The sequence below is a fragment of the Myripristis murdjan genome, chromosome 16 (genome assembly GCF_902150065.1).
Source record: "Myripristis murdjan chromosome 16, fMyrMur1.1, whole genome shotgun sequence".
NCBI lineage: Eukaryota > Metazoa > Chordata > Actinopteri > Holocentriformes > Holocentridae > Myripristis > Myripristis murdjan.
In genome coordinates, this window is record NC_043995.1 from 32,893,396 (window position 1) to 32,913,791 (window position 20,396).

The 20,396-nt window shown below is 44.1% G+C and overlaps 2 protein-coding genes across 2 annotated transcripts; both read right to left on the reverse strand.

The window, feature by feature from the left end:
- Positions 1-128: 128 nt before the first annotated feature.
- On the reverse strand, positions 129-3,658 carry LOC115374340 (membrane-spanning 4-domains subfamily A member 8-like). Its single transcript, XM_030073198.1, has 5 exons — positions 3,383-3,658; positions 2,002-2,112; positions 1,150-1,206; positions 324-455; positions 129-164 (listed from the first exon to the last, which is right to left on the reverse strand). Exons 1-5 carry the CDS (start codon positions 3,656-3,658, stop codon positions 129-131), a joined length of 612 nt encoding a protein of 203 aa, XP_029929058.1.
- Positions 3,659-6,943: 3,285 nt separating this feature from the next.
- ankrd34a (ankyrin repeat domain 34A) lies at positions 6,944-15,720 on the reverse strand. Its single transcript, XM_030072820.1, has 2 exons — positions 15,639-15,720; positions 6,944-9,174 (listed from the first exon to the last, which is right to left on the reverse strand). Exon 2 carries the CDS (start codon positions 9,157-9,159, stop codon positions 7,492-7,494), a length of 1,668 nt encoding a protein of 555 aa, XP_029928680.1. The 5' UTR covers positions 9,160-9,174; positions 15,639-15,720; the 3' UTR covers positions 6,944-7,491.
- Positions 15,721-20,396: the final 4,676 nt, after the last annotated feature.

Consider the following 20,396-nt stretch of genomic DNA (forward strand, 5'->3'; position numbering starts at 1 on the left):
AGTGTTAAAAGCCAACACAAACCTTGTCTCAAACTAACAAATGTTTAATTAACATTATAATAGTAAAAATTGCAGTAAAAAAAAATTGAAAAATCTGCATAAAAATCATTTGAAAATCTTAAAAAGTCCTATGGAGCCACAGAGATCAGAGCAACAGTGCTGCTCTGCCATGAAATATTTTGAGTTTCACCCCCCTTTCAATGTGATTTTTTTTTTTTTTTTTTTGCAAAAAGAACCACTGCGCTCATCAACAACAAACTGCTGTAGTAAATTCGTGGCAGAGGAAACCGTTTCAGTGTTTGAAACCTGATGAAATGTCCTACCTGCCACTCGTAACAGTCATAGTATCCATAGCAACCGATCATGCCGAGCCCACTGGTGTCAATAAAGTGGAGGATGATGGCGACACCAGAGGGCAGGGTAGCGATGATGCTGAGGGTCAGGGCCGCGTTCACCTGCCGGGCAGAGCGACACCACCTCATGTGAGCTGACCACGTTGCAATAAAGCTTTTTTAAATGTGTAAATATTCCCGCCCCTGCACTGGAGTGTCAAGGCCGCTGCCAGGTGAGGGATAAACCTGACAATCTTCAGGATTAAAGTCATAAATTTACAAGAAAAAAACTCTAAAAACTAGTTTTTGAAAATTCTGATTTCTTTTCTTGGAATATTCCTCCACCTCACCAGCCTCTGTTTTTTTATATATGCTGCCATAAGAGAGAGAGATTAGAGAGATCTAGTTTCTTACTGTCTATTCCTTTTCATTTTAATTTCTTATTTTTACAAAAGCCCTTTCTTGGAAGGGTGTCCAAGCATCCTCTACAAACACCATGATGCTGCTTTTGATAGCTGTTTTCAGTTTGTCTGTGTAAACTGTGTCAGTCCCTATCAAATAAACCATGAAGAAAATAATAAAACAGACATGAAAGACAGGGCATGACCTGCAGCTGAAGGCCTTAGGGCTCGGATTCGAACCCGGTGAGGTGGTCGACCTCCACCAGGTGAACCACCGGGGCGCCTGACACCTCATGTGTTTAAGTCACTGAATATGTCCTGAAAATGATTTTGTTAAAAGTGCGGGAGCCCCGGGTGTGCAGGAGGTGTCGGTGTCTCTGTTTCAGTGATGAGGGACAGGAAGTGGGCGTACTGACCTTGCAGCGGTCCATGGACCTGGTGGCAGCCACCGTCAGAGAGCCTGCCAGGATGTACTGCAGGACACACATATTCAGCACCGTCAGCATCACCTCACTCATAACATCATTATTACTGTTACCAGTCACTGTTCAAAGTGAATCTGCTACCCGTTACTGAATCATATGAAACCAGACGACCTGAGGAATCTCTTGGTACCAGCAGGTCATGCTGGGCCGCCAGCAAGGCGGCTAAGTATGACTGCAAAGTGTCTCAATGAAAATGGGTTCTCTGGGCAGCCACAGCTATCCCCTTTGCAGACATGCCCACCTTCTGCTAATCCCATGCAGTTTGGGCCACAAAGCCTGCAGTCCACATGTGTTCTTGTGGCCTGTTGTAAAATGGTGTGTGTGTGCAGACTGGGGCCTAAACAGTCTTGGAGCTGCATCAGTTGGCTTTGACTGGAAAGCTGAGACTCTTGTGGATTCCACAACACAACACTCAACATCCAATCAACGAAAAATGCAGCTCTTAAAGAAATCTGAAAATGTCAAAAGTTTTTGGCACCAAATCAAAGCCTGAATTTTTCTGTGGTGTTCCTCAGGGTCTTGTGACTTTTTTACTTTTTGTGCCAATTCCCCGGGGGTCAAACATGGTTAAATGTTGTACCAAATCTATGTAACAAATGGTATCAACCCAAAAATTATTGCACCAACTTATGGCATATAACTGAACATGGGAATGGCCTCATATACTTCCATCATAATGTTCTAACTGTTATACACTGCAAATAAACCAACAAATAAATATGCATCTAACCAAAACACAGTGTTTCTTTCAGATTTATGACTAGAATAACTTGACAGACTCACAAACACGGCTCCCCACACGAAGATGCCGCTGTACACGGCGATCGAGTTTGGGAGGATCACCATCCCGATCCCGAAGAGGAGGACCAGCAGGCCGATCATGATCTGCACCGTCTGCAGGGACAATAAAATACAACAACAATATTATTGATAACAGTTACACCTTTCATAGAATTTCAAAGAAGTAAAGTAAATCAGCAGGAAAGAGGGAATTTTTAGTCACAAGCAGGTTTCACACAGAGAGGTGGATTCAAGACGCTCCGTGTGAAAAGCTTGAAATAACAGAATAAAATATATAAACTCAATTTCACATAAAAATACAGAAGAAGTAAGAGGAGTAAAGGAAATATAATTAAGATTAAGAAAAATAGACAGATAAAATATAAGATGAAATAAGATACAAATAAAGATAAAGAAAATAAAAGGTTAGAAGAAATTGATTTAATTCCTTGAGTGTGGACAACAACAACAATAATAATAATAATACTGATAAGCATTTTCTAAAAATCCATGTGAATTTCGCACACATTGGTGAAGAGGCTGCAGAGCACAAACTCAACAGAAACACTGAACATCAGACACACACACACAGACACTCATACGGCTGTTCCATGTTGGGACATATTGGCAGTTAATAACTTGATAATGATTAATCAGTCTTTTTTAAAAAAATAAATATTAGCCTATAAACGTCAGTAAAACTGATAATCAATCAGACTGCAGGGGACAAGAAATAAAACCCTGGCAGGAGAGGAAAAGTGGGCGTGGCCAAAGGTCACATAGGAAAAGTGTTTTACACAAATCTAATAAAAAAAATTAATAAAATAAAAAAATCTCCCTGATCTTTAAGCTGTTGTTTGACTCTCCCACTGGCTGCTGGGCAAGGCAACTTAATTTGTTCTTTATGAATATGAATTTGAATATGAATACAGTTTATTTGGTCAATCCAAACATTATAACACAGACTCATATTTCTTATCACTACCATTAATTCAAACAAACAAAAACTGTGTTGGTCTTTACACAGACCAACACAGGCAACACGAGTAATAAAAATACATTTAATTACAATTAAAGAAGATTTAAATAGAAAAAAAAATCTCAAACTAAATAAGACCAATCGAACAGGAGAGTAAAAGTTATTTTGCAACGTAAAGTTTTAACCAAAAGCCTCAAAGTTAATTTAACAAAAGTCAGGCAAACAGAAAAGCCTTCAGCCAGGATTTAAAGGAGCAAATGTGTGATAGCTGTCAAAATATCAACATATAATGATGAATTTTGTAATTATGCAGCTGAGATAAACAAAAACAGAGCTTATTAAAAACCAATGCTGTGTGTGTGTGTGTGTGTGTGTGTGTGTGTGTGTGTGTGTGTGTGTCCTCACCCCTAGTGCCAGCAACCGTCTCTGTGTGGCACCCTGGGGGCCCAGCGGCGGGCCCCCTTGGGCCCCCGGGGCTGCAGGGTAAACCTGGGTGATGACCGTCACACCGGCCAACGATGAAGACGCCACCGACGCAGACATGATGAGCTGAGATGAGCCGCTCTGCTTCCTCGCTGCTTTTATCTGCCTCCCTGTTAATGAGTAACCCGAGTCTGAGGTGGCGACCAGGGGTAAAGATCCCAGCAGGACGTTTTTATTGAGGTTATAAGGAAACACCATCCAGGAAAACAACACCCACACTTCTGGGAACACAGTTCTCACTCCCAATGCATCAGCAGCCAGGCGAATGGTCAGGGTCACATGTCGACTCTTTAGGCACCTGTTTCTTGTCAGTTTTCGACGAGTTAGGTAACCCGACAGACTTAGGCCTAGAACTGCCACAACGTCTGAAATAGACGCCACAGGAAGCATTTGGGGCGTCAACCAACTCTTTGTTGTCATGGTAACGTGACGTTTTCTGCGTCATATAACGTGGAAATAGAGTCCAGAATTTCCCTGGTTGGGATCAATAAAATCTATCTATCTATCTATCTATCTATCTATCAACTTCACTGCTGGTGCTTTGACTCTGTTGGCCACTTGGTGGCGCCACTTTGCTGTCGGCAGAAACCCCAGTCTCACTTCAACACAGGTGGAAACAAACTACAACACTGGTTTTCAAAGCAGGGTCTGGGGCCCCCAGGGGCCCTTGAAGGTGCTCCAGGGGTCCTCACCAATATGAGGTTAGTTTAAATTCACTAGAAATAAAGGAAAGAGGTAAATGTCTGAGGGATCGTTTGAACATTTTCTTTTTTGCGGTTTAATCTTACCACCATTTGTCAGAGTTCAAGTTGAATAAGCTGAATATCAATCTTCAATCTATCTTCAATCTATCTCCATAAAACTTTGTATTTATTGTCTGAAATAGGTGTGAACATCACTAAACTACTACACTGCAACCACTGAAGATTAAATTACAACAGTGGTTGGAAGTTGTGTGAGTGTTGCAACACGTTGGGTGTCACCCAGGACCTTCATCCTCCTCCTCACAGCTGAAGATAAACATCAAATCACAGCAACGCGGCTCCAGCTGGACCTCGCTGACGGAGTCTGGAGTGTTTTCTGCCCCCTGCAGGCGACTGAGCACTCAACACGTCTGACAGGGTTTTTTTTCTTGCTCCAGACCTGGAGGTTCATTAAGTTCATTAAGCCACGGCCCCCATCTGAAGTGGCTTTATGGACTTCACATGGGGGGCTGTGGACCCTGACATGAAACCAGACATTTTGCCTACAGTGTTAAAGTCTTTAGCTCTTTGAAACCTGTGCAGATTCACTTGAATTTAATAGCGCTTTAATTCTCTGCCTGAACCCAACTGGGACCAAGCCGACCCAAAACTGCAGCCATGCAGGGGGGTAAAAGACAACATTAAAAAAAAGGAAAATTAAAATTAAAATTACTAGAAAATTTTCAAAAAAGGTTTTAAAAATAACATGGACCTACATTTATAATTATTCATTTAATATGAGACTCCCAACGACCCCTGACCCCTTAGCATACTTATTCAAATAAATAGTTAAACAAGAAATTAAAAGCTGACGTTGATGCATGGATTTAAAATTATGTCATAAGGTCACTAGTCAAATGATCCAAGGTTTTAAGTTTTCCTGTGAAATATTAAAGGGTTAAATAAGTTCAGCTGTTCCGGTTTGATCTGTTTTTGAACATGAAACCAATATTTATTCCACAGTTGAATTACAATTAAAGTGAAGGAAGAAAAATAGATTACATATTCAACTTTACTTTCTGCTAACAGGCATACAAAAATACTTTCTTTTTGTTTGGGTTTATCATAAACTTCAAGTAATCTACATACAATAAAGTCATCACAAGGTCAATATCAAACCTCTTAGCACTTAGGACAGGTCAGCTCCTTGTAAGACATTTCTGACTCAAACAGAGAAGGAAACCGGCGTCGGCGTGGTAAGACTCAAGACATCAGAAGGTTTCAGTTCATGTCCTGCTCTGGCTGAGACCCCAAGACACGATACTGGTTCCTAAATCCAAAAATCCACCAGACACTTTCTCCATTTTTCCTGGCAGACTAGAATAGGATGTTTCCAATGATGATTAGGCCAGTGGTTCTCAATCTTTTTTGGCCAGTGACCCCTTAAAACAAACCAGTGCCCACACAGGACCCCCTGTCCCAGAGTGGGGAACGGTCCACCTTAAGAAAGGCCACCAGTTCAGGTTGGTTCATTTGCCTAAATATTATAGATTAACATTATAAAACTTGTCAGTATTTCACAAGAAAATAGAAACAAGAGTAAAATCTGAAAAAAAAAAAATATAATTTTGCAAACTTCTTGAGTGTGTGTGTGTGTGTCTTGGTCATTTTGCGACCCCAAAAACTATCTCACAAGCCCCTGGGAGGGGGTCCTGACCCCGAGGTTGAGAGCCACTGGTTCAGATCTACATTTTCACTTTTGTTTGGACCAGAAAACAGCTTTTCCAGATCTTTTGTCTTTGTTTACAGGTTTAGACTAGAAAATGACAATTGCAGTGGATGTTTAGTCTAGTCTTCTACATTTCTATTGATGTTTAGCCTAGAACAGGAAGTTTCCCGTGGATGTGTAGTCTAGTCGTGCATGTCTCTGTAGATGTTCAGGCCGTCATCTGGAGTCCTATTCTGTTCTAAACATCTACAAGGCCATCATTTGTAACTTACCAGTTACGAGTAGATATTTACCAGCTGGTTAATTCCCAGCTCAAGGCTCTCCCATCAGCCCAACATCTGTCCTTGTGGTGACCGGACACTCAGAAGTGCTTCATTGCTTTTTGGGCAGGTTGGTGAAGACCACTTCACACTGAGTGAGACTGACATTACAGCACAGTCTATATTGCACGGACAATATTTCATTAAAACAGATGAGGTCAGTCAAATCTCTACAGTATTTACAGTCTGGTGGGCTAGGAGCTTGGTTCCTGCTGTGATGCTGTTTGGGTTGAAATCCTCCAAATGTCGATGGTCTGCTCAAAATGAAAACGAGCTGTTGTCCGTGGAATTTCTTTGGAATTTTGTATGTAAGCAACCACACTTCAATTTACTGGATCTAAACACAAATTAGATAATAATATCACAGTGTTTTTAACACTGTCATGGTTATAAATCACACATAGTTGTCAGGATAGGATAGGCCAGCGGTGGCCAAAATGTCTCTTAGAACTACAAACTAAAGACAACTCATTAGAGAGAGGAACAAATGGAGTATTTAGATAGTAATATCAACTATTATTTTGACCAATATGTAGGTAATTACAGTACATACAGCGCAATAGGTAGTCTCACACTTCCACATTCTGCAATCAAAACAATAGCTCATAAATGAAGTAACCTGGAGATAAATTAATATTTAAATAGGTAGCTTAAATACCTGATGAATAAATGACATGTTTGTGTTTCAAGAGATGCTTAAATCAACACTGTATAATTTCAAAATGGGTGGTGATGAGGAGAGGCATTCTTCTCTTCCCTCTCCTCATACTTTTTTGCCAGTTAAATGTTCCTTGGTTCTTTCCAGTAGTAATAACATATACACAATGATTCCATGGGCAAAAATATCATTTTTCACAATGGAAAAATGAACATGACATTGGTGCAAATTGTGCATTTGTAAACATCTAATAAGTCAGAAGTGTTTTCCTTTACTCTTAATTAGTTTTTGACAGCTTAACTGGAATAAACAATATGGATGAAAATTCGGAGGAAGCGTACAAATGTGTTGTAAACGTCTTTGACTTTTCACCCCCATTTTCCTGATGAGCTTCCTGTGATAGTGCTGACTGGAAACACTCAGGTGATCCTGGTGGTCTTAACATGGAAACGTCAGCAAACGATGACCGAGAGAGAGGGCAGAGCCAAACCAAACTCTAAAAGAACAAAGCGTGCTCTGAAGACGGAATTAGGTTCATTGGTAAGATTATGGATATGATCTGATGAAGAAGGCTTCACAGTAAATACCTCTCTCCCCAAATGTAATCGCGTAATCATGCCATGATTTGGCACGCTCTTTAATCAATCCCCATTTGACTCGATGACCTTCTCAGACAAAATCTCCTGGAAGGTGGAAAGTTGTTTCATCTGCTCCGTCTGCATGGAGTGCCTCCTCATCAACTTCTTCTTCATCTTGAAGTCCGGGCCCCGTTTGGGTGAGGCTGGGGCTACGGGCACCAGTATCTTGTGTCCAGAGTGGACAGGTGAGGTGGGCTTGCCGTTGGCTCGGATATCTGGGATGGGCCTCTGGGGGTTGATGTTGAGTGGAGGCAGGAAGCCGGGCCTAGTGTGGGAGATATGGTCCAGCAGGAGGGTCCCAGAACCCCGCCTCTCCAGGAGGGGACGTCTGCGCATGGTCATGGGGGAAACCGAGTTGGGAATGTTCTCCAGAGACTCCCTGGATGAGGCTGTAAGCAGAGAGAGTGGGGAGGCGTTGTACCTCCTCCGCTCCACTGACACTCTACCAGAGTCTGGAGATCCCGGGATGGACTCAGGGCAGAGATGGGTGTCCGACTCATAGTGCTCCATTCGAGTCAGTTTGGGATGAGCCAGGGCCCGTGCGGCCACTGCTGCGGCTCCACCAGCGTTCTCCTGGGACTCTGGGGCGGTGTTCCTGCGGTACAGAATCTGGTGCTGTTGGACCTTGTCGGCCCAGGAGGAACCACAGAGAGCAGCGCAATCCTCAGAGCAGGACCGGTCAATGAGTTTGGGGGAACAGGGGTCGTGAGTCTCAATGCTGTGTCGGCGTGACAAGAGAGGTCTCGCCGGCTCTGAGATGGACAGGCCGTTCATCTCTGTGATCGTCTTGGTAAGATCACAGCTGCCCTCCTCCTCCAGACCGCCATCCACCCTCTCCTGGGGAACTCCACTCAACACTGAGGGGGCCACCAAGCCCCATGGCTCAGAGTTCAGCCTCTTCAATAGTTTGCGAGGGGGCGGCCTCTTCTCCCCTGGGGGTCGTGCAGACGGTAAGGGTAAAGCAGAGGTAAGCGCAAAGCTGAAGATTCCCTCTTCCTCCTTGGACTTGTCTGTGGCCGGGGAGCCAGAAGTCCCAATCTCCACCTCAGAGGGTGACATGCAAGTGGGAGAGAGCTTGTCCACAATACCCGGTGAGGGAGGAGAGTTGAGGTACTGCTTTGTCTTCTTGGTGCCTGATGGTGATGTGTCGGTGGTGATGATGATCACCTCCTTGCCTTTGGCCTTGCAAGCATCCAGCAACACCTGCAAAGTGTCGCGGTCTCCCTTGTTGATGGCATGCACCAGGGCGGAAGAGCCAGAGTAGTCTTTGAGGCTGGGGTCGGCTCCATTCTCCAGCAGTAAAGAGACCACCTCCTTCCCAGCCTGCTCGGCGCAGGCGTGCATCAACGCCGTTCTTCCACTCTTATCTGGGATGTTTGGATCGGCGCCTTTTTCCAGAAGATATCGCACCATCCTCTGGCGGGTCTGCGGGTCATCATAGCTCGCTATGCAAGCAGCTGAGATGGGAGTCTCGCCACGCTCGTTGCCCTCATTGATGTAGGCGCCACCCTCTAGCAGCAGGCGGGTTAGCCTCAGCTTTCCCTGGAAGACAGCTTTGAGGAGGGCGTTCCCCTCGGTGTGGAGCGGTCCTCCCTCTCCCATGGTCCCTCCCCTTACCGCAGACTTCCTGCCCTCTGGGAGTGCGCTTAACGCCAGCTGGTCATCCTCCATGAGAAGTCACATGACCTGGAGGAGAAAAACAAATATCATCAGTGTTTTTAGGCCAAAATCTTACAAGATCATGATGTTGTCTACCAAAATATGCAGATGACAGAAAAATCTACATAACACACCAGGCGACTGTGGACCTGTTGATATACTCTGTTAGTGCATTGAATAAATGAAAGAATTTTGTTCACCTAAACAGACACGGAGGTAACTATATTTGGTGCTCAGAAAGACAGACATAATGGTTCCACCTGCCTTGATTGTCTCATAACTAGATCAGGTCAGAAATGTATGCAAACATGTAAACAGTGGTATCAAATCAGTAATTTCATCAGCTTATTACCATCTAAAAAATATTGCATGTCAGAGGATTTGTGTCCAAGAAAGTCCTAGAAAGGCTTTAACCCAGGCCTTCATTTCTCATGCTTTTCGAAATAAAAGCTCATCAGCAACTACAACTTACTCAAAATGCTGCTGTCAAAGTTCTGACGAAAACTAAGAAAAACTACCACAATACAGCAGACCTAAAGTCCCAACACTGACTTCCGATCAATAAGTGAACTGACTTTAAGATCAGCCTTAGGCTGCATTCAGAGACATTTAAACAAAAGTATTTAACCCTTTGAAAACTGAGCAAATTCACTTAATCTCTTTCAAAAACATGGGGAAAAGAAGATGAGCAAATTAACAATAAATTAGTAAAAAGTTACAAGAAAATAACCAGGAGGAAAACTGAAAGAAAATAATTATTTTTATTTATCATTTTGCTGAGGACCTTCAGGAGGACCTTCAAAGACTCCTGTGGGTCCCCGGATACCACTTTGGAAACCCCTGTAATTCTCAAATAAATCAGCAGCTCAGCTGGTGTGTATGTGTGTGTGTGTGTGTGTGTGTGTGTGTGTGTGTGTGTGTGTGTGTGTGTGTGTGTGTATGTGTGTGTGTGTGTGTGTGCGTGCGTGCGTGCGTGCGAGTGTGTGTGTGTGTGTGTGTGTGTGTGTGTGTGTGTGTGTGTGTGTGTGTGTGTGTGTGTGTCCTCACCCCCAGTGCCAGCAACCGTCTTTGTGTGTGTGTGTCAGTGAATTTCAGCTCACTGATGAGTCATTGCTGGAGCCTACAGATCTGCGACCAAGCTGTCTGGGTACACACACACACACACACACACACACTGCAGATGTCAGTGTTGACTGATGGTCTCTGGCTCCGCCCCCTCCCAGACCAAGCAGCTTCATGATTGGACACCAGAGACTGGGACCAGTTTTTTCCTCTGGATCAGAGATGGCTGCTGTTCAGGAATACCAGCTGATAAATATATATATATACAGTACAGGCCAAAAGTTTGGACACACTTTCTCATTCAGTGTGTTTTCTTTATTTTCATGACTATTTACATTGTAGATTCTCACTGAAGGCATCAAAACTATGAATGAACACATGTGGAGTTATGTACTTAACAAAAAAAGGTGAAATAACTGAAAACGTGTTTTATATTCTAGTTTCTTCAAAATAGCCACCCTTTGCTCTGATTACTGCTCTGCACACTCTTGGCATTCTCTCCATGAGCTTCAAGAGGTAGTCACCTGAAATGGTTTTCACTTCACAGGTGTGCCTTATCAGGGTTAATTAGTGGAATTTCTTGCTTTATCAATGGGGTTGGGACCATCAGTTGTGTTGTGCAGAAGTCAGGTTACTACACAGCCAATAGCCCTATTGGACAACTGTTAAAATTCATATTATGGCAAGAACCAATCAGCTAACTAAAGAAAAATGAGTGGCCATCATTACTTTAAGAAATGAAGGTCAGTCAGTCCGGAAAATTGCAAAAACTTTAAATGTGTCCCCAAGTGGAGTCGCAAAAACCATCAAGCACTACAACGAAACTGGCACATATGAGGACCGACCCAGGAAAGGAAGACCAAGAGTCACCTCTGCTTCTGAGGACAAGTTCATCCGAGTCACCAGCCTCAGAAATCGCAAGTTAACAGCAGCTCAGATCAGAGACCAGATAAATGCCACACAGAGTTCTAGCAGCAGACCCATCTCTAGAACAACTTTTAAGAGGAGACTGCGCCAATCAGGCCTTCATGGTCAAATAGCTGCTAGGAAACCACTGCTAAGGAGAGGCAACAAGCAGAAGAGATTTGTTTGGGCCAAGAAACACAAGGAATGGACATTAGACCAGTGGAAATCTGTGCTTTGGTCTGATGAGTCCAAATTTGAGATCTTTGGTTCCAACCGCTGTGTCTTTGTGAGACGCAGAAAAGGTGAACGGATGGATTCCACATGCCTGGTTCCCACTGTGAAGCATGGAGGAGGAGGTGTGATGGTGTGGGGGTGTTTTGCTGGTGACACTGTTGGGGATTTATTCAAAATTGAAGGCACACTGAACCAGCATGGCTACCACAGCATCCTGCAGCGACATGCCATCCCATCCGGTTTGCGTTTAGTTGGACCATCATTTATTTTTCAACAGGACAATGAGCCCAAACACACCTCCAGGCTGTGTAAGGGCTATCTGACCAAGAAGGAGAGTGATGGAGTGCTGCGGCAGATGACCTGGCCTCCACAGTCACCGGACCTGAACCCAATCCAGATGGTTTGGGGTGAGCTGGACCGCAGAGTGAAGGCAAAGGGGCCAACAAGTGCTAAACACCTCTGGGAACTCCTTCAAGACTGTTGGAAAACCATTTCAGGTGACTACCTCTTGAAGCTCATCGAGAGAATGCCAAGAGTGTGCAAAGCAGTAATCACAGCAAAGGGTGGCTATTTTGAAGAAACTAGAATATAAAACATGTTTTCAGTTATTTCACCTTTTTTTGTTAAGTACATAACTCCACGTGTTCATTCATAGTTTTGATTCCTTCAGTGAGAATCTACAATGTAAATAGTCATGAAAATAAAGAAAACGCATTGAATGAGAAGGTGTGTCCAACTTTTGGCCTGTACTGTATAAATATATATATATATATATATATACACACACACACACACACACACACACATATATATATACATACACACACACACACACACACACACAACATGGGTCATATTTTGTTCCTGTGTATTTTCTGGTAGAACATCTATAAAGTTTCTCATTTGTTGTTTTAGATGTTTTGTTGTTGAAAATATGTCTCCATAAATAAATAAATAATTAATTAACTGAAGAATAAGCACTGCTGCTCTGCTGAACTTTATTTATTTATTTATTTATCTATCTACGTGTGCTTATGTTGTTATTTAAAAGATCAGCAAAGCAGCACCAGGCTCTCGTCTTCCCACTGATCAGGTCTGACTGGGTTTTATTGATTGTCTGCAGGCGTTTTATAAGCTGAAGAGTCTTATTGATCAGTATTGATTTGCGTTGATCGGTTTCTGTCCTGCAGGATCAGATTAACCAGGAGCAGCAGCTGGCCAGTTAATGTTTAATGTACACACACAGATACACACACTGACACACACACACACACACACATACTGATACACACACTGACACACACACACACTGATACACACACTAACACACACAGTAACACATTGACACACACACTGACACGCTCACTGACACACACACTGATGCACATACTGACACACACACTGACACACACACTGACACACACACTGATATACACATGACACACACTGATACACACACTGTAACATATCGCAACACACACTGACACACAAACTGATACACACACTGACCCACAATGAAACACACACTGATACACACTTTAACACACCTCAACACACATTGACACACACATTGTAACACACACTGACACACATTGTAACACACACTGTAACACACACTGACACACACATTGTAACACACACTGTAACACACACTGATACACACACACAAACTCTCCAGGTGTGTGAAGTGCAGTGAAAGTGTGTGTGACATGATTTCGCGAACACGTTGCACAGGATGTTCTGTGTCTCTGCGACCGCGTTCGCTTTTTTAAGTTCTGCATTTTTTTTTCTTCTGTATTTTTCAACCTGGCCTCTTTCTTCCACCTGCTGGACCCTGAACACCTCACAGGGACAGAACCAGCAGCAAAGTCCACCTGCTGGACCCTGAACGCCTCACAGGGACAGAACCAGCAGCAAAGTCCACCTGCGCACGTGCACACCTGTCTAATCTGCCACCACGGACGCTGTAATGTTGGAACAAGAAAAACCTCTTTATCACAGCTGTGTGAGTGTGTGTGTGTGTGTGTGTGTCTCAGTGTGTTTTTGCTCCAGCCCATAAACTCTGTGAAAGCTGTGGATTATTATTTTAAATGCAATAACAACAGTTTTTGCTCATCACAGGGACTTTCCTCCAAACATTTTTTATAGTTTTCATGTTTAACACGACCAGATTTGGTTCTTTTCCTCTTTGCACGAGCGTCCTGAAAGCCTCGTGTCGCTGCCAGTGGTCATGTGACGTCTGGACCAATCACAGACAGAGACAGGAGACGGAAGAGACGTCTTCCTCTGAAGGAGATTGTGACCTTTAACCTTTGACCTTTAAGCCCGACTGTACAGGCAGCAGTGGAGTTGCTGAAAGGTTTGGGTGAGACGTCCCGCAGGCGCCGTGACACATGACCACCTGGCAGGAACTCACAAATTAAATCATTTAATTGATTTGTTTAGTTTCAGCAGCTGGCCTGTCACACAGCAGCCCGGCTGACTGTCCTCATGACGCTGACAAACCGTCACACACACAGGCGGCGCTGTGATCACATGACACTGTGACGCAGTGATGTAACACGTTACTGCTCCTGACCTCAGCGTGGTCACAGTGCAGTTCCTGATCACACAGCAGGGGGCGCTACAGAGGCTCTGCAGTTCTCTGCACAACAGGCGGACAGAAAAAACAGTCTGAAAGTCTTGACCTCTGACCTCTGGCCAGGCACCGTGCACTACTGCCGTGCACACGCACCGTGCACTACTGCCGTGCACACGCACCACGCACTACTGCCGTGCACACGCACCATGCACTACTGCCGTGCACACCCCTGTCCCTTCCCCAAACCTGCTAATACATTTTTCCAGCTGATACAACAAAACATTTTTTATTTATCTTGGTAAATCTGTGGTACGACCGCGGTGAGGAGGAGAGTTACCACAAACTACCACAGCAGGATGCTGGTTACTACAGAGTACACAGAGTACACAGCAGGATGCTGGTTACTACAGAGTACACAGAGTACACAGCAGGATGCTGGTTACTACACAAAGTACACAGAGTACCACAGCAGGATGCTGGTTACTACAGAGTACACAGAGTACACAGCAGGATGCTGGTTACTACAGAGTACACAGAGTACCACAGCAGGATGCCGGTTACTACACAGAGTACACAGAGTACACAGCAGGATGCTGGTTACTACACAGAGTACACAGAGTACCACAGCAGGATGCCGGTTACTACACAGAGTACACAGAGTACACAGCAGGATGCTGGTTACTACACAGAGTACACAGAGTACACAGCAGGATGCTGGTTACTACACAGAGTACACAGAGTACACAGCAGGATGCTGGTTACTACACAGAGTACACAGAGTACACAGCAGGCCTTGGCTTGTCCTCATGGAGAAGCTGCCGCCATCTTGCCTCCTCGTGCTCACTGAAAATGGGTCAGATCAGTTCCTGCTGCTCTGCACGCACGGCGTGCCGCGCGCCGCGCTGACGTCACACAGCCTGTTATGTAACATCACAGGCAGCATGGAGCAGGAAGCATCTGTTGATCCTCACACACACACACACACACACACACAAACACACACACACACACACACACATACAGCGAGGTGGACCGATGACACCGTGTATGATCGATTCATAATGACGATAATAATAATAATAATAATAATAATAATAATAATAGTGATGGTGATAACCCAGGTGATGGAGATGTCAAGAAATGCGGCTCCTCACTTCAGCCTTTTTTTCTTTTGTGTGTCCGTGTGTGTGTGTGTGTGTGTGTGTGTGTGTGTGTGTGTGTGTGTGTGTGTGTGCGCGTGCGTGCGTGTGAGTGCGTGTGTGTGTGACATGCACCTGTGCAGTGTGCTGCTGTCGTTAGCCTCTCTACGTCAGCGTGTGTGTGTGACGCATCAGTTTCTATATTTACAGCCGTTGCGAAGTTGCGAGCGGCGCTGCTGCAGTGAGGAGGCAGGCGGAGCCGCCGCGCGAGCCGCGAGCCCGCAGCACATCACAGCAGCCTGCTGGGACACGGCTGCACACACACACACACACACACACACACACACACATACACACACGCGCGCGCGTATCGGTACATGTGATGAGAGGCTCGACAGAGGAAGCGGCGGGCTGTTTGCTTCCTGCAGATGAAACCCTGACATGTAAAGCAGCTTACAGCACATTTAGCATCACACACACACACACACACACACACACACACACACACACACACACACACACACACACACACACACACAGAAAGAAAGACATGCGGAGGGTTTTCTTACCGCTGGCCTGATGAAGCAGCATGTTAGAGCAGACTGAGGCTGCCGAGCTCCGAGCATCACACTCCTCCTCCTCCTCCTCTTCTTCTTCTTCTTCCTCTTCTCCTCTCCTGTCTCCTCCTCCCTCTGCCTCTCTCTCTCTCTCTCTCTCTCTCTCTCTCTCTCTCTCTCTCTCTCTCTCTCTCTCTCTCTCTCCTCCCTCCCTGTTTCCCCTCCCTCCGTCCATCCTAAATATGTGATTGGCAGGTGGGATCACGGTGCAGTTTCACACCTGCAGTGTCAGCAGCGGCCGGTCCTCACAGCCAACAACATCACTAACCACTATAAATAAACAAATAAATAAATAAACATGGGATGACGGTCAGGAGTAAATTAGTAAAAAAAAAAAAAAAAAAAAAAAAGACCGGAATGTAGGTGTAAAAAAAACGGAAAAGCAGCAACAACAATAATAATAATAAATATCAGGGGGAAAAAACCGCAAAAGAATTAGCAGAGCAAATGAACACCACAGAAAAAAAAGATAAAAACAAAAATAAGAAGATGAAGACAAATAAAATTTAGCAACAGAATGACCTGATTTTTTTTTTTTTTTAATTAATAAAGACAACGAAACTATATTTGTAATGATTAAAATGCTGTATTCAAAGGTGGTGTTGATCAGATTTCTTGTATTTAAATTTAAATTGAATAAACTGGGGGAAGATTTCCCCTCCATAGACTGCAGCTATAATCACCACGACATAAAACTCTTCTGAAGTGCTTTTACTTTTTACCTGGAAACACAGCAGACCGCTGAGTTTCCCCTTCATCTTACCTGAACACAAATGACTTTACAAAAATGAAGGTGGATTTCATTTGACATTTTTTTCCATTTATCTTTAATGTCACTGTTTAATTTAAGGGATAATTAAGGCTTTCTTGCCTTTCAGGGAAAAAAAATGTTAATGTGGTGAAGTGAAATTATTCCCTTCCATTTAAGGTGTCAATTCAGCTTTTCATGTTTTAAGTGGTATTTCAGGGATAATTCAGGATTAATATTATGAAGTGTATCAGATCAAGGTCAAAACAAGGAGTTAAAAACTTTTGATTCACACCTACAGAGAGTCTGTCTCGAAAAAGTGTTAAATTACAGAGTTAAATTGTTTAAAGCCCCTCGAAACCCGAGCAAATTCATGTGATTTCTGTCAAAAACATGCAGGGCAAACAGCTGATCACCTGACTCACCGCAACGTCACAAAAATACCAGATCATTAGTAAGGACTCAGCAAAGAAAATTACAAGAGAACTGACACACGCAAAAAAAAAAAAAAAAACACAAACAAACAAAAAGAAAATACCAAAATTACAAGGAAACTATATTTAGAATTATTAAATCAAATAATACCATATAATTATTGTATAATTTTATTGTATAATGTTACTGTTGCAGTTTCTACAGCCACTGAACAAAAACTGAATGAGAGAAAAGAAAAAGATTTCAAGAGTCGTTGTAATTTTATGAGAATAAAGATGAGCAGTCATGATATTATGAGAGTAAAGTTTCGGCCGACATCAGCGAGAAATGTGGCAGAAAAGCTGTAGATCTACAGCACATAGAGCAGCTTCCACACCGACTTCACCAGCAAACACACCTCAGCATATTCCCTCTTCCTCTCATCATCATCATCATCATTATTATTATTATTATTATTATTATTATTATTATTGTTGTTGTGGATGTTGTTCATTATAATAAGATAGTGACAAAAACATTAACAACAATAATGAAGAAGAAGATGATGATGTTGTCCTCTTCATCCTCCAGGGTTTCAGTGCAGTTTTTCTGTCCCATGTTGCTCTAAATTCAGATTCAGAGGCTTTTCCACCCTGACATCAGTCACACACACACACACACACACACACACACACACACACACACACACACACACACACACACACACACACACACACACATTCCTGCCCACAAATGTAGCAGCCAGACACCAAACACTAACTCACTGACTGTTGCTATTATGGAACACAGTTTCTATGGCAACTGATTCACTGGATTCCTACAGAAGTGTTCCCACGGCGACACACTTGCTGCCTCACTTACACACACACACACACACACACGCATATACACACACACACACACACACACACACACACACACAGGTGACAGATGCAGAGTTTATGCTAATGAGGCAGAAATGCTCTGACCTCATCACAGCAGTGGGAGCAGCGATAAGAGTACTACAAGAGTACTACAGGAGAACTACAGGAGTACTACGGGGTACTGCTGTACCACAGCAGGAGAACTACAGTACTACTGCAGTGCTACAGCAGTACTACAGCAGGAGTACTGCAGTGCTCCAGCAGGAGAACAGCAGTACTGCAGCAGTAGTACTACAATAAATAATAAATAAATAAATTCTCAATTGAAACAATTCTTGGCTGACAACAATATTTTAAATGAAAATCAGTCTGGCTTTAGATCAGGCCATAGTACCATAACAGCAGCTATGTTGGTAACAAATGATATTATCAATGCCTTGGACAGGAAGCAGCACTGTGCTGCTGTCTGTTGATCTGTCCAAGGCTTTTGATTCTGTCGCCCATGAGCTGCTGTTGGGCAGACTCAGGGACTTAATTTAGCAGCTAGGAAAACACTTATACAGGCTACGTTCTTAAGTGTTCTAGATTATGGGGACATTATTTACATGCATGCTCCCTCTTCTACACTTTGCTGCCTAGACTCTGTGTATCACAGTGCTCTACGTTTTATATCCAACTCATTGTCCCATACCCATCACTGTGTACTTCATGATCTGGTTTCCTGGCCTTCATTAACCCTCCTGTTATGTTCACATTTTTCAACATCTTTTATGTTTGTGGTCAATTTGACCCCTGCAGTTTAAACCTCCACTAAATTATTATAACTAAAATTGTTATCAAAGTTTATGTGTCAGGTACTTTATGTTTCTTTGCTGACCTAAATAGCCCTTTAAATAAAACATAACTCCCCACCACCCCTACTTATACATCCAGTATTCCTATTACACGACAATGGAAAAATATTCAAATCACCATAAAATCTCACTGATTGATCTAAAATTGGAAAGAAATATTAATTTGTGGTGTTTTAATGGCTTTATATTATTTCTAAGTAACGATTTTTGTTATTTATAACCAATGCGTTACAAAGTGTGTACAGGACATTGAAAATATATCATTGTAGAAAATCCTCCCACCTGCCCAGGTATTGGTGGGCGGGACCCACACACATCAGCCAAACAGACCTCACCTGAGGTGTTAAAAGCTTCAATCAGGCATTGCTCTGCCTCTTTCCACTGTTGTTGAAGCATGCTGCCTGGTTGTGGAGCTGCAAATTTCCTGTTGATTGTTCATCTCGATGCATTATATGAGTGAGTTCATGCTGGTTATTTATATGCTGAAAAACAAGTATTTCAATAGATTCATTCCTATATTGTTGGTGATTTATTATTGCTCTAATTTGTTTGTAGCTGTTGAATCATCATCACGACCATCTGTACAACAATCAACTTTATTAAAGAAGAGAATAAGTATTGAAAGGCTCTCCTCTGGTCCTCATATTTTGACTGATATGCCAATGTAGAAGCTCAGTGTGCAACCCAGCCAATAGCAAGCAAGTTTTTACATGGTCCTTCGAGCCGGATTGCTTAGGCATTGGATATGGATCAGAGAGAGCAGCATGGTGAGGACAGAATTAGGAGAGGAGAGCGACAGAGGACAGCACCTTCATATCTCCAAGATTATGAACATTATCAAGTTTCTCTCCCTCCCTCATCGAACCAAGCACATCCTCATGTTGCTGAACCTACGAATGAGAGACAGTCTGGCCCACCCCCTATAAATGAACAAGTTGAGCAAATAAGAGATATGGTTATGCAGCTTCTCAGTAGGCAGGATGCAATGGAGGGGCAGAATGATTCTTATTCCACACGTTATGATGGTGGAGATTCAGAGACAGACTGTGAAGAATGTGAGCCCAACCCACCACAGTGTAAGCACATTCAACCACGTGCGCGTAGTGCATGTCTGTTACACCAACATGATGATCACATGCCCAATCTCCCTACCAAAGCATGCTCAGAGTCTGCACTCCAAGTGCCTCCACCATTCCAGGTGCCCCCAGCACCTCCCCCCCAGCAAGTGCATCCTTCATTCCAGGTGCCCCCAGCACCTCCCCCCCAGCAAGTGCATCCTTCACTCCAGGTGCCCCCAGCACCTCCCCCCCAGCAAGTGCCTCCTCCACTCCAGGTGCCCCCAGCACCTCCTCCCCAGCAAGCGCATCCTCCATTCCAGGTGCCCCCAGCACCTCCTCCCCACCAAGTGCCTCCTCCACTCCAGGTGCCCCCAGCACCCCCCCCCAGCAAGTGCCTCCTCCACTCCAGGTGCCCCCAGCACCTCCTCCCCAGCAAGTGCCTCCTCCATTCCAGGTGCCCCCAGCACCTCCTCCCCACCAAGTGCCTCCTCCACTCCAGGTGCCCCCAGCACCTCCCCTCCAGCAAGTGCCTCCTCCATTCCAGGTGCCCCCAGCACCTCCTCCCCAGCAAGTGCCTCCTCCACTCCAGGTGCCCTCAGCACCCCCCCTCCAGCAAGTGCCTCCTCCGCTCCAGGTGCCCTCAGCACCCCCCCCCCAGCAAGTGCCTCCTCCACTCCAGGTGCCCCCAGCACCTCCTCCCCAGCAAGTGCCTCCTCCACTCCAGGTGCCCCCAGCACCTCCCCCACATCAAG